This window comes from Carlito syrichta, unplaced genomic scaffold (assembly GCF_000164805.1).
Source record: "Carlito syrichta isolate Samal-C Ts95f unplaced genomic scaffold, Tarsius_syrichta-2.0.1 Scaffold307669, whole genome shotgun sequence".
NCBI lineage: Eukaryota > Metazoa > Chordata > Mammalia > Primates > Tarsiidae > Carlito > Carlito syrichta.
Window position 1 is genome coordinate 836,322 of NW_007251765.1, and position 12,151 is coordinate 848,472.

The window sequence follows — 12,151 nt, forward strand, 5'->3', positions numbered from 1 at the left end:
AGAGTGAGACTCCAACTCAAAAAAAAAAAAAAAAGAAAAAACAATTACACACCTTTTCTACAGAAAAAAAATAATGATATCTTGACTTTTTCTGCCTTCAGTTTTGTGTTTTCCAGCACCCAACATAACTTGTAAGAATTTAAGTGGCAACGAAACACATTTTACTGGAAAGGAAGTTGGTTTTTTCAAGCCCATATCTTGCCGAAATGTGTAAGTACATTACTGAAACTTAAATTTTCAGATTACTTGCCTATGTTTTATCTTGATTGCAAGGAGTAAAGAGATGAAGAGATAATTTATGGGGAAAATCCTACACATTTATCTTTTTGCTTGTGTCAGAAAATTTGTTTTAAATATGTATTTTTATTTTTATTTATATATATATTTATTATTTTTTGAGTGGAGTCTCACTCTGTCACCCAGGCTGGAGTGCAGTGACACACTCATGGCCACCGCAGCCTCAACCTGCTGGGCTCACTAGGTATCTTTGTTGGTATATCAAGTAGTTATTTATAGTCACTGTCTTAATCTTTCTACAGCATTTGGCTATTATCTTCTTTTAAAATATTTTTTTCCTTGGCTTATAGTATAAAACTCTCTTCTATTTCCTTTAACTCCTATTCTTTTGCTTCTTCCTTAAATTCTGATATCCCCAAGATTATACCCTTTGTTCTTTTTCTCTTTTTTAATTCATCCACCCCTTTGGCTTCTCCCACTATCTTTTTACATATGCTATATACTTGTGTATATAAAGCCATCTTTTATATATATGTGTATGTATATTTTTTATAGTACATAATATGTATAGTCCAAAATTGAATCTGTCTTCTTTTCCTTCAAATTATTTCCTCCTTTTTCTTAGTGAGTGACACTTGTCCTACCCAAGTTTTAAAGTTTTTAAAATTTCTAGATAGAGACAAGATCTTGCTATGTTGCCCAGGCCGGTCTTAAACTCTTGACCTCAACCTCCCAATGTACTGGGATTACAGACTCTACCCCCCTTTTTTTTTTTCTGAGTCAGGGTCTCACTCTGTCACCCAGGATGGAGTGCAGTGGCATGATCAGGATGATCACAGCTCATGGCAGCCTTGACCTCCTGGGCTCAGGAGGTCCTTCCCTTCAGCCTGCTGAGTAGCTGCGACTGTAGGCAGCTACTGATTTTTTTGTAGTGAAGAGGTCTGGCTATGTTGCTTAGGGTGGTTTCGAACTCCTGGGCTCAAGCAATCCTCTTGCTTCTGCTTCCCAAAGTGCTGGGATTACTGGCGTGAGACACCGCGCCCAGCCCCCTACAGTCTGTTTTCAGTACAGCAGCCAGAGTGATTATTTATTGTAAAATCTAAATCAGATCATGTCACACCTTTGCTTAGTATCCTGCAGTAGCTTTCCATTTCTCTAAGAGCAAAGTCAAGAGTATTTACAGTGGTGTTCAGGCACTGTGTGATCTGCTCCTCCACCCTTCACTGCCCCTCTGCCCTCATCTCCTAGTAGTCTTTCTTGTATCTCACTCTATTCCTGCTACACCAGCCTCCTTAATAGACTTCTGACACTCCATGTTGCTGCCTTTGCACCAGCTGTTTCTTTTGCCTGGGACACTCTTCCGTCAGAGGCATGACCTGCCTAACTCACGTCCCTCGGGTCTTTGCTCGGGTACCACCTTCTCAGTGAGGCCTGCTCCCATCGCCCCTTTTAATGGCCCCTTGCATTCTGGATTCCCCACCCCCTGCTCCATGTCTTTTTTTTCCATAACGTTTATGACTTTCTAACATAGTATATAGTTGCTTTCTTAATATGTTTATTGCTTGCTACCACTAGGCTGTGAGCTCCTCAGGAACAGGGGTCTTGCTCACTTTTGTTCATAAATATGTCCCCAAAACCTAACATCGTGCCTGGCACACGGGAGGCACCCAAAAGCGTTAACCGAATGAATGAATGAACCAGTTAACAAATAAGCAGTTATTCATAATTTTGTTTTCTAGAATGTGCATGTGTTGTAAATATATAAATATGACACTCATTTTGTGCAGAAATGGCTATTCGTACAAAGTGGCAGTTGCACTGTCTCTGTTTCTTGGATGGCTGGGAGCAGATCGATTTTACCTGGGGTATCCTGCTTTGGGTGAGTATGTCTCTGTCTCTTTTTTTTGAGTTGGATTCTCTCACTCTGTTGCCCAGGCCAGAGTGCAGTGGCACATTGACAGCCACCAAAGCTCAACGTGCTGGGCTCAGGTGATCCTTCCACCTCAGCCTTTCAAGTAGCTGGAACTACAGACATGCACCACTGTGTCCGGCTAATTTTTTGATTTATTGTAGAGATGAAGTCTCGCCAAGTTGCCCAGGCTGGTCTCCAATCTGTGAGCTCAGGCAATCCTCTGCCCTTGTCCTCCCAAAGTACTGGGATTATAGGCGTGAGCCACTATGCCCAGCCTGTTTCATGTTTTAAAAATCCATATGAATCAGAATATGTTTCATTTTTTAAAATCTATAGGAAACTGAGTGTGTTTCATTTTTTAAAAATCCTTATTAAACTGAGGTTGGAGTTAAATGTATGTATTCTTATAGATTAAATCTCTGTATATTATTAATAGTGTAAGTTCCATATAAATTGGAATTTAGCAGTGAACATTTTCTGTGAGTAGAGAGCTATCAGTTGGCCCAACAATTCAACTCAGGTAAGAAATAATCAACTTTTCATGTTATTTCCCTTTGTGAAAACTACCTTTATGAATGCCTCAAGAGAGTGCAAGTATTTACTGAAGACAGTAAACTGGAACTGTCGCTGCTAGAGTTGGGCACAGAGTGGATATTACAGAGTAGGTGGCATGCATATTATCTGCCCCTCCAAAAATGTCTTTCTACCTGACCCTCTATTACCATTGCTTTGGGAACAGAAACTACGTACTTCGGCTGGGCTCAGTGGCTCAGCCTATAATCCTGCGCTCTGGGAGGCCGAGGTGAGTGGATTGCCTGAGCCTGTGGGTTCGAGACCTGCCTGGGCAACTTGATGAGACCTCATTTCTACAATAAATAAAAAAAAAAATTAGCCGGGTGTGGTAGCGCGCGCCTGTAGTTCCAGCTACTTGGAAGGCTGAGGCGGAAGGATCGCCAGAGCCCAACAGGTCGAGGCTGCAGTGGCTGAGAGCGGCCACTGCACTCCAGTCTGAGCGACAGAGTGAGACTCCAGCTCAATTAAAAAAAACCAAAAAACTACGTACTTCTTTTAGGATAAGTTGGAGTTGGAACTTGGGCGATCAGTTTGAGTGGGGGCAGAAGCCTTAGCATCTTCGCCATGACTTCCTCCTAGCAATGAGCTTCTCATCTCCCATGGAGACTGATGCTTAGGAAAGCTGCCTGTAGCTGACTATAGCTTTTGTTTAAACAGAACTTCCACATGCCTACCCTTACTTAAGCCTTATAGCTCTCTGTGTTCATTGTCCTCTTTAAATCTTCTTTAACAGGTAGGGAACCTGTCACCGGAGAGCTAAGGGATTTACTTAGTCTAGAGGCCTTGCTTTATCCTGTGACATGTTTGTTATCATCTTTGTTTTATGAATAGAGAAATTGTCACAAGATTAAAAGATTTACTCAAGGACACTCAGCTAGTGACCTCAATTTGAACCCAGATTTTTCTGGCTTCAGAGATTGTGCTTTATTTTCTATAGCACACGGATTCTGTGTTAGCCCTTCACTGAGCAAATGTAAAATTTTTAATGCTGTGCTTTCCAGCTAGCAAAGCTAACTTTATTCCTTCCATGTTACTATGCACCAGAGGTCAAATAGGGATCGTCATTGTGGAGTTGGTGGAAGGTATGTTTCTGACACCTGTACCTAAAATTCAATGTGATAAATTCATAAATAGAAGTAAAAGTTTAGACTGGGTGCAGTGTCTCAAGCCTGTAATCCCAGCACTTTGGGAGGCCGAGGCGAAAGGATTGCCTGAGCCCACGGATTCAAGACCAGCCTGGGCAACTTGATGAGACCTTGTCTCTTCAATAAATTAAAAAATTAGCCAGTCATGGTGGCGTGCACCTGCAGTTCCAGCTATTTGTAATGCTGAGGTACAAGGATCTCCAGAACCCAGCAGGTCGAGGCTGCAATGGCTGTGAGCAGTGTGCCACTGCACTCTCGCCTGGGCAACAGAGTGAGACTTGACTCAAAAAAAAGTAAACGTTTAAAGTATTATATCCACTACTTTAGTCAACTCACAAGCATTTATTCAGTATTTAAGTGACTGATTGCTATGGAAATAATGATGACAGTCACGTTGTATATTGGTTGAAGATAAAAGAAATATGCTGCAGGCCAATTTATGATACATCCATGCCAGAACCATAACAAAGAGCCGTGAGTGCAGAGAAGGGACTGAGTCAATATAGTTGACTGCAGGGTGTGGAGGAAGTTCTTAGATGAGATGACGTTTGAGCCAGGCCAGGAAGGATGTCGAGACAGCAGACGTTTAAGACATTGCAGGGAACAGCATGTGCAAAGGCACAGGGTGTGAACGAGCAGGGATGTACATTGCCTGTGGTGCAGGACAAATAATGCAGGAGGTGACACTGATTAGAGGGGTAGCCTGTGGCCAGACTTTGAGTGTCTTGCTGTGGAGTCTGGACCTTTAGATATCAGAAGCAATACAAGTTTTTCAGCAGTGTGCCCTGGTCTGACTCATATTTCAGGAAGATAATATTGAAGGAATTGTGGGAAATGGCTTAGATTAGATGGCAGAGTAAACTGAAAAGAGGTTGATGCTGTAGTCCTGGCTGAATAATAGTGTAACTGTACTTTCGTGCCATTCATTGCAGTAACAATTACTTTCCATAACACAGTTGAAAACACATAGTAAGCACAGAAGGCCTCTGAGTTGCCAAAATAAAAATCATTTCATCTAACTTTCCTTTTAGAGGTGGATGGATGGAGAAACTAGATTCATAGTGCGAAAGTAACATGCCATGGTGAAGGTTGTAATAAATTCTAAATCTTCTGACTTAGTCCTTGCATTTCCTTCTATGTACTCTTTTTTTTGAGTTGGAGTCTCACTCTGTCGCCCAGGCTGGAGTGCAGTGGCGTGCATGCTCATGGTCACCCTCTGGCGATCCTTCTGCCTCAGTCTTCCAAGTAGCTGGAACTACAGGCGCCTGCTGCCGTGCCCAGCTAATTTTTGATTTTTGTAGAGACAAGGTCTCACTAAGTTGCCTGGGCTGCTCTCGAACCCGTGGCCTCAGGCAGTGCACTTGCCTGGGCCTCCCAAAGTGCTGAGATTACAGGCAGAGCCACCCAGCCCAGCCATCCTTCTATGTATTCTTTAAGAGGACAGGACCATTCTTTCTGGATGGTCTAGAGAAAAAAACAAGGAACAGGATCATATATATTTTTTGGAGAGATTTCTTACTTTTAAAAAGTTTTTAGGCTGGGTGTAGTGACTCAAACCTGTAATCCCAGCACTTTAAGAGGCCAAGGCAAGAAGATTGCCTGAGCTCAAGGGTTTGAGACCAGCTTGAGCAACATGGTGAGACCTTGTCTCTACAATCAATCAAAAAATAAGCCAGGCATGGTTGCACATGCCTATAGTTCCAGCTACTTGGAAGGCTGAGGTGTAAGGATTGCCTGAGCCCAGCAGGTCGAGACTGTGGTGGCCGTGAATATGTCACTGCACTCCAGCCTGAGCAACAGAATGAGACTCCGACTAAAAAAAAAAAGTTTTTAAAAGGTTTGGAGGAGCCAGATGTGGTGGCTTACACCTGTAATCCCAGTACTTTGGGAGGCCCAGGCCAGAGGATTGTTTGAGCCCAGGAATTAAAGATCAGTCTAAGTAACACAGTGAGACTTCCTCTCTACAAATATTAAAAAGTTGGCCAGGCATGGTGGCATGCTCCTGCAGTCTCAGCTACTTGAGGGGCTGAGGCAGTAGGATCACCTAAACCTAGGAGGTCAAGGCTATGGTGAACTATGATCATGCCAGTACACTCCAGCTTGGGCGATAGAGTGAGACCTGAACTCAAAATAAATAAATAAACAAGTTAACAAATAAATAAATAAAACAAAAGGAAGGAAGGAGACACACTATTCTTTCTTTTTTTTGAGTCAGAGTCTCACTGTCACCCAGGCTGGTGTACAGTGGTACGCTCACAGCCACTGCAGCCTCGACCTGCTGGGCTCAGGCAATCCTTCCACCTAAACTTTCCAAGTAGCTGGGACTACAGGCACACACCACCACATTCGGCTAATTTTTTGATTTATTATAGAGACGAGATCTCACCAAGTTGCCTAGGTTGGTCTTGAATACCTGGGTTCAGGTGATCTGTCGCCTCCGCCTCCCAAAGTGCTGGGATTACAAGCTGAGCCACTGTGTCTGGCTCACATACTATTCTTTAGAACAATTCATTCTGTGATGATTTTAAATATTTGGCTTAAGTGACTTTTTAGCTTCACGTGATGTTTGTCAGAGAAGCTGTTATGTCACATGGTGTAAATTAAAGTTTTTGAACTACTGCAGTACATAATATATTAGTATATTTATTTTGAATTTTTCTCTTACAAAGTAAAAATACAATTCTAGGCAGTAAAGCTCTGTGCATGTATAGAGGCTCTGTTTAGTGGGTGTTAGTTTATTGCCAGGAGTTGCCTTTCTGTGGCCACTGCCTCTGCAATCAATTATACCTTAAGTGTAAGAGTACCTTTCTGTTTGAGACTGAGGTTCTATAAATTTGCAAATTTAACTTTTGACATTTGACTTAAATGTAAAATGTAAAAGGTTTGTTTTTTTTTCTTTTTATAGTAGAGACGTGGATTTTTTTTTTTTTTTTTTTTTTTTTAGTTGGAGTCTCATTTGGTCGCCCAGACTGGAGTGCAGTGGCCGCTTCCGGCCACCGCAACCTCGCCTGCTGGGCTCCAGTGTTCCCTCTGCCTCAGCCTTCCGAGTAGCCAGAACTACAGGCGCTACCACGCCCAGCTGATTTTTTGATTTATTGTAGAGATGAGGTCTCGCTGCCCAGGTGGGTCTCGAACCTGCGGGCTCAGGCAATCCACTCACCTCAGCCTCCCAAAGGTGTGGGATTCCAGGCTGAGCCACCGAGCCCGGCGAGACGTAGATTTCATTATGTTTCCCAGGTTAGTCTCGAACTCCTGGCCTCAAACAGTCCTCCCATATCGATCACCCTCCCAGAGTGCTGGGATTACAGGTGTGAGCCACCATGCCCAGGTTTCAACTTTATTTTATTTTATTATTATTTTTATTGTTGATAATTTGAGCCAGAGTCTCACTCTTTCGCCCAGGCTGGTAGCATGCTCACAGCTACCACAGCCTCGACCTGCTGGGCTCAGGTGATCCTTCATCTCAGCTTTCCACGTAGCTGGAGCCACAGGTGTGTGCTATCATACCCAGCTAATTTTTTGATTATTGTAGAGTCTAGGTCTCACTAAATTGCCCAGGCTGGTCTCGAGCCCCTGGGCTCAGGCAATCCTCTCACCTCCTCCCAAAATACTGGGATTATGGGTGTGAGCCACCGTGCCTGGCCTAGGCTTAGAGTACGTTTAAATAGCATACTTTATTACAGTAACCTTTGGATGGTGTATAATTCAACAGATATTTTGATTTTGTCAAAAGACAGAATTATAGCAGATTTAGTTTAGAGATCTCAGTTGGTTTTATTTGCAATTCTAAAATAGGTTAACACTTTATTCTGTAAAATAATAAGTGTTCCAGTGACCCAAACAGAAGAGATTGACTGTAGAGACAGAGAAGGGGTGAAGAAATCAAATGCAAAAAACAAAGTATATTAGTCATGGAGACTGGCAGACAGAACAATAGAAAAATAACTGGTGTGTTAACATAAGGTTGCTTCAGGCTGCCTTTTTTGTGTAAGGATTAAAACAGAGGGAGTGTCAAGGTTAGACAACAACTTAATTTAGGTTTGGTGAGGTGGACCTTTAGCATGGGTGAGTCCATTTTGGTTTTTAGTCTAGTCTCTTGGTGTATAATTTTTATTTGGCAAACCTTTCATTTATCTGCTTTACAGCTCGTTGCTATTGTCTCTTTCATTCTCTTTATTATATTGCATTTGTGACTTTTATAAAATTTCTTTAGAATTTTTAGTGGAGTCTGGAGCATGCCAGATTGTTGTCTTTTACTGAAAATCCCAGCTGGGCTTGGTGGCTCAGCCTGTAATCCTAGCGCTTTGGGAGGCTGAGGTGAGTGGATTGCCTGAGCCCGCAGGTTTGAGACCTGCCTAGGCAACTTGGCGAGACCTCGTCTCTACAATAAATCAAAAAAATTAGCCGAGCGTGGTAGCACGTGCCTGTAGTTTCAGCTACTTGGAAGACTGAGGCGGAAGGATCGCCTGAGCCCAGTAAGTCAAGGCTGTGGTGGCCGGGAGCGTATCACTGCACTCCAGTCTGGGTGACAGAGTGAGACTCCAACTCAAAAAAAAAAAAAGCAAAACTGAAAATCCCTTTATCTCTATAAGCATTCAAATATTTTTATCCTAATTTTAGATTTAATTAATCTTAATTTTAAGGATCTGGATAAGCTTTATCAGCTTAATCTAATCTAATATGTAAGCATTATGTTAATTTAAAATTTTTAAATGATTTAAATAAATTTTGATTTTTACTATGAATCCAAGGTTAAAGGATTTCAGTATTTTCTTTGTGTGTGTGTCTGTGTGTGTGTGTGTGTGTGTGTGTGTGTGTTGGAGTCTCACTCTGTCACCCAGACTGGAGTGCAGTGGTCGCTCTCGGCCACTGCAGCTTCGACCTGCTGGGCTCCAGTGATCCTTCTGCCTCAGCCTTCCAAGTAGCTGGAACTACAGGTGCGCACTACCACACCCGGCTAATTTTTTTATTTTATTGTAGAGATGAGGTCTCACCAAGTTGCCCAGGCGGGTCCCAAACCCGTGGGCTCAGGCAATCCACTCACCTCAGCCTCCCAAAGAGTGGGATTACAGGCTGAACCACCAAGCCCAGCTCAGTATTTTCAATTAAAATGATAACTGTTGTTAAAAAAATTTTTAACTACATAATACAATGTTGGTTTTAACTACTTGTATGAAAGTAGTTATAGATATAGATAGAATCTAAAATTCCATTTTATGCTAGGTACAGCGGCATGCACCTGTTGTCCTAACTACTCAGGAAGCTGAGGCAGTAGGATCCTTTGGAGCCAGGAGTTCAAGGGCAGCCTGGGCAACATAGTGAGACCCTTTCTCTCAAAGATGGAAAAAATTAAGCTGGGCTCAGTGGCTCAGCCTGTAATCCTGCACCTTGGGAGACTGAGGTGAGTGGATTGCCTGAGCCCATGGGTTCAAGACCCGCCTGGATAACTTGGCGAGACCTCATCTCTACAATAAATCAAAAATTAGCCAGGTGTGGTAGTGCGCCCCTGTAGTTCCAGCTACTTGGAAGGCTGAAGCAAAAGGATCACCGGATCCCAGCAGGTTGAGGCTGCGGTGGCCGGGAGCAGCCGCTGCACTCCAGTCTGGGTGACAGAGTGAGAGTCCGACTCAAAAAAAAAAGAAAAAAGATGGAAAAAATTCATTAAAAATATTATTTAGTCTTTCTTCATTGTTATGAAAAGTAATGGTCTTGTTTGTATATAATTTTGTTGTTGTTGTTTTTCTGAGTCAGAATCTCTTTTTTTGAGTCTGATCTTTTGCCTAGACTAGAGGGCAGTGGCACAGTCACTCTCACTGTAGCCTCGAGCTCATGGACTCAAGCGATCTCCATACCTTAGACTCCTGAGAGTAACTGGGACTACAAGCATGCACCACCATGCCTGGCTAATTTTTCTGATTTATTTTTATGAAGATGTGGGTACAATTCAGAGTTAGGTATACAAACGTTGAGTATGCAGGTACCCTTGTTGATGAGGTATGCCCTTCCCTCCCTTAGCAGTTTTCCTCAACTGCCAATACCACTCCCACCACCCTTCTGATTGTTTGTAGAGACTAAGTCTTGCTATGTTGCCCTGACTGGTCTCAAACTCCTAGTCTTAAGCAATCTTCCTGCATTGGCCTCCCAAAATGCTGGGATTACAGGCATGAGCCATGTTACCTGGCCTATACATGGTTTTATAAAATACTTTTTTAATACTGTTGATAGTCACTGTAATTTGATTTTAATTTAGTTTCTTTTAAAATTATTTTTATTGAGGTATGATTGACAAAACACTGTATATAAGGTGACAACATGGTGTTCTGATGTAAGTGTACCTTATGTAATGATTTCCACAATCAAATAATTAACATATCCATCTAACAGTTACCATATTTTCATTTTTTGTGGTAAAAACACTTAAGATCTACTTCTTTAGCAAATTTGAATAATATAAACAATACATTATTAACTCTAGTTAGCATGTTGTACTTTGTAGATTGCTAGAACTTATTTATCATACAGCTAAAGGTCTGTCCACCTTTTGGCCAAAATCTCCCCGTTTTCTCCCACCCCCAGGAACCACCACTCTGTGTTTCTAAGTTCAACTATTTTACATACCACATAAAAGGGATACGCAATATTTGTCTCTCTGTGTCTTGTTTATTTCACCTAGTATAATATCCTCCAAGCTCATTCACATTGCCACAGATAGCAAGATTTCCTTTTTTCTCACTCTGTCTCCCATGCTGGAGTGCAGTAGCACGCTCACGGCCACTGCAGCCTCTACCTGCTAGACTCAGGTGATCTGCCACAGCTTTCCAAGTAACTGGAACCGCAGGCACATGCCGCCTTGCCCGGTTAATTTTTTGATTTACTGTAGAGACAAGGTCTCACCAAGTTGCCCAGGCTGGTCTCAAACCCCTGAGCTCAGGCAGTTCTTTCGCCTCAGCCTCCCAAAGTGCTGGGATTACAGGTGTGAGCCACCGTGCTCAGCTAGGATCTCCTTCTTTTTTTTTTTAATTATAAAAATGTGGCGTACAATTCAGGATTGGGTATATAAATGATTATGCAGGTACCCAGGATTTCCTTCTTAGGCTGAGCAATATTCCACTGTGTGTGTATGCATGGTTGAGTGTATATCATAATTTAAACATTTATAAACCATATATCTGATAAGGGGTTAATATACAAAATATGTAAGGAACTTTCATATTACTCAATACAATAAAACACCCTGATTAAAGACTGGACCAAGAACCTGAACAGACACTTTTCCAAAGAAGACATACTGATGTGCAACAGATATGAAAAGGCACTCAACATCACCAGTCATCAAGGAAATGCAAATCAAGCCACAGTGAGATGCCACCTCACACCTGTTAGGTTGGCTGTTATAAAAAGTCCGAGTGATAACAAGTGTTGGTTAGGATGTAGAGAAAAGGAAACCCTTATACACCACTGGTGGGAATGTAAATTGTTACAGCTATTATGGAAAATAGCATTAGCATGAAGGCTCTTCAAAAACTTTAAAAAAAGGACTCCCATATGATCCAACAATCCCACTTCTGGATGTGTATCCAAAAGAAAGAAAATCGCGCCGGGCTCGGTGGCTCAGCCTGTAATCCCGCGCCTTTGGGAGGCTGAGTGAGTGAATTGCCTGAGCCCGCGGGTTCAAGACCCACCTGGGCAGCCAGACCTCATCTCTGTAATAAATAAAAAAATCAGCCGGGCGTGGTGGCGCATGCCTGTAATTCCAGCTACTTGGAAGACTGAGGCGGAAGTATCGCCGGAGCTCAGCAGGTCGAGGCTGTGGTGGCCGTGAGCGGCCACTGCACTCCAGTCTGGGCAACAGAGTGAGACTCCAACTCAAAAAAAGAAAGAAAATCAGTATCCTGAAGAGTTACATGCACTCTCATGTTTGTTGTGGCGTTATTCACAATAGCCAAGATATGGAAACACATCTTGTATCCATTCATGGATAAATGGAATTTTATAAGAACAGAGAATATAATATAAATCATGCAGTTGTGCAACTTGCTCTTTTTTTTTTTTTTTTTTCTTGAGTTGGAGTCTCACTCTGTCACCCAGACCGAAGTGCAGTGGCCGCTCCCGGCCACCGCAGCCTCGACCTGCTGGGCTCCGGCGATCCTTCCGCCTCAGCCTTCAAGTAGCCGGAATTACAGGCATGCACTACCACGCCCGGCTGATTTTTTGATTTATTGTAGAGATGAGGTCTCACTGCCAAGGCGGGTCTCGAACCCGCGGGCTCAGGCAATCCATTCCC

General features: G+C 42.7%; 1 protein-coding gene across 4 annotated transcripts in view; it reads left to right on the forward strand.

Moving 5' to 3' along the window:
- TM2D1 (TM2 domain containing 1) overlaps positions 1 to 12,151 on the forward strand; it is a 51,076-nt gene that overhangs the window by 12,079 nt on the left and 26,846 nt on the right. For 3 of the 4 annotated variants that reach the window (XM_021715779.1, XM_008064533.2, XM_021715780.1), the window contains 2 exons: positions 102 to 210; positions 2,025 to 2,116. In XM_021715779.1, the coding sequence (XP_021571454.1) occupies positions 102 to 210; positions 2,025 to 2,116 (201 nt within the window). Of the gene's footprint in view, positions 1 to 101; positions 211 to 2,024; positions 2,117 to 3,455; positions 3,759 to 12,151 lie in introns of those variants that run through there. The other variant, XM_021715781.1, reaches the window with a different exon arrangement.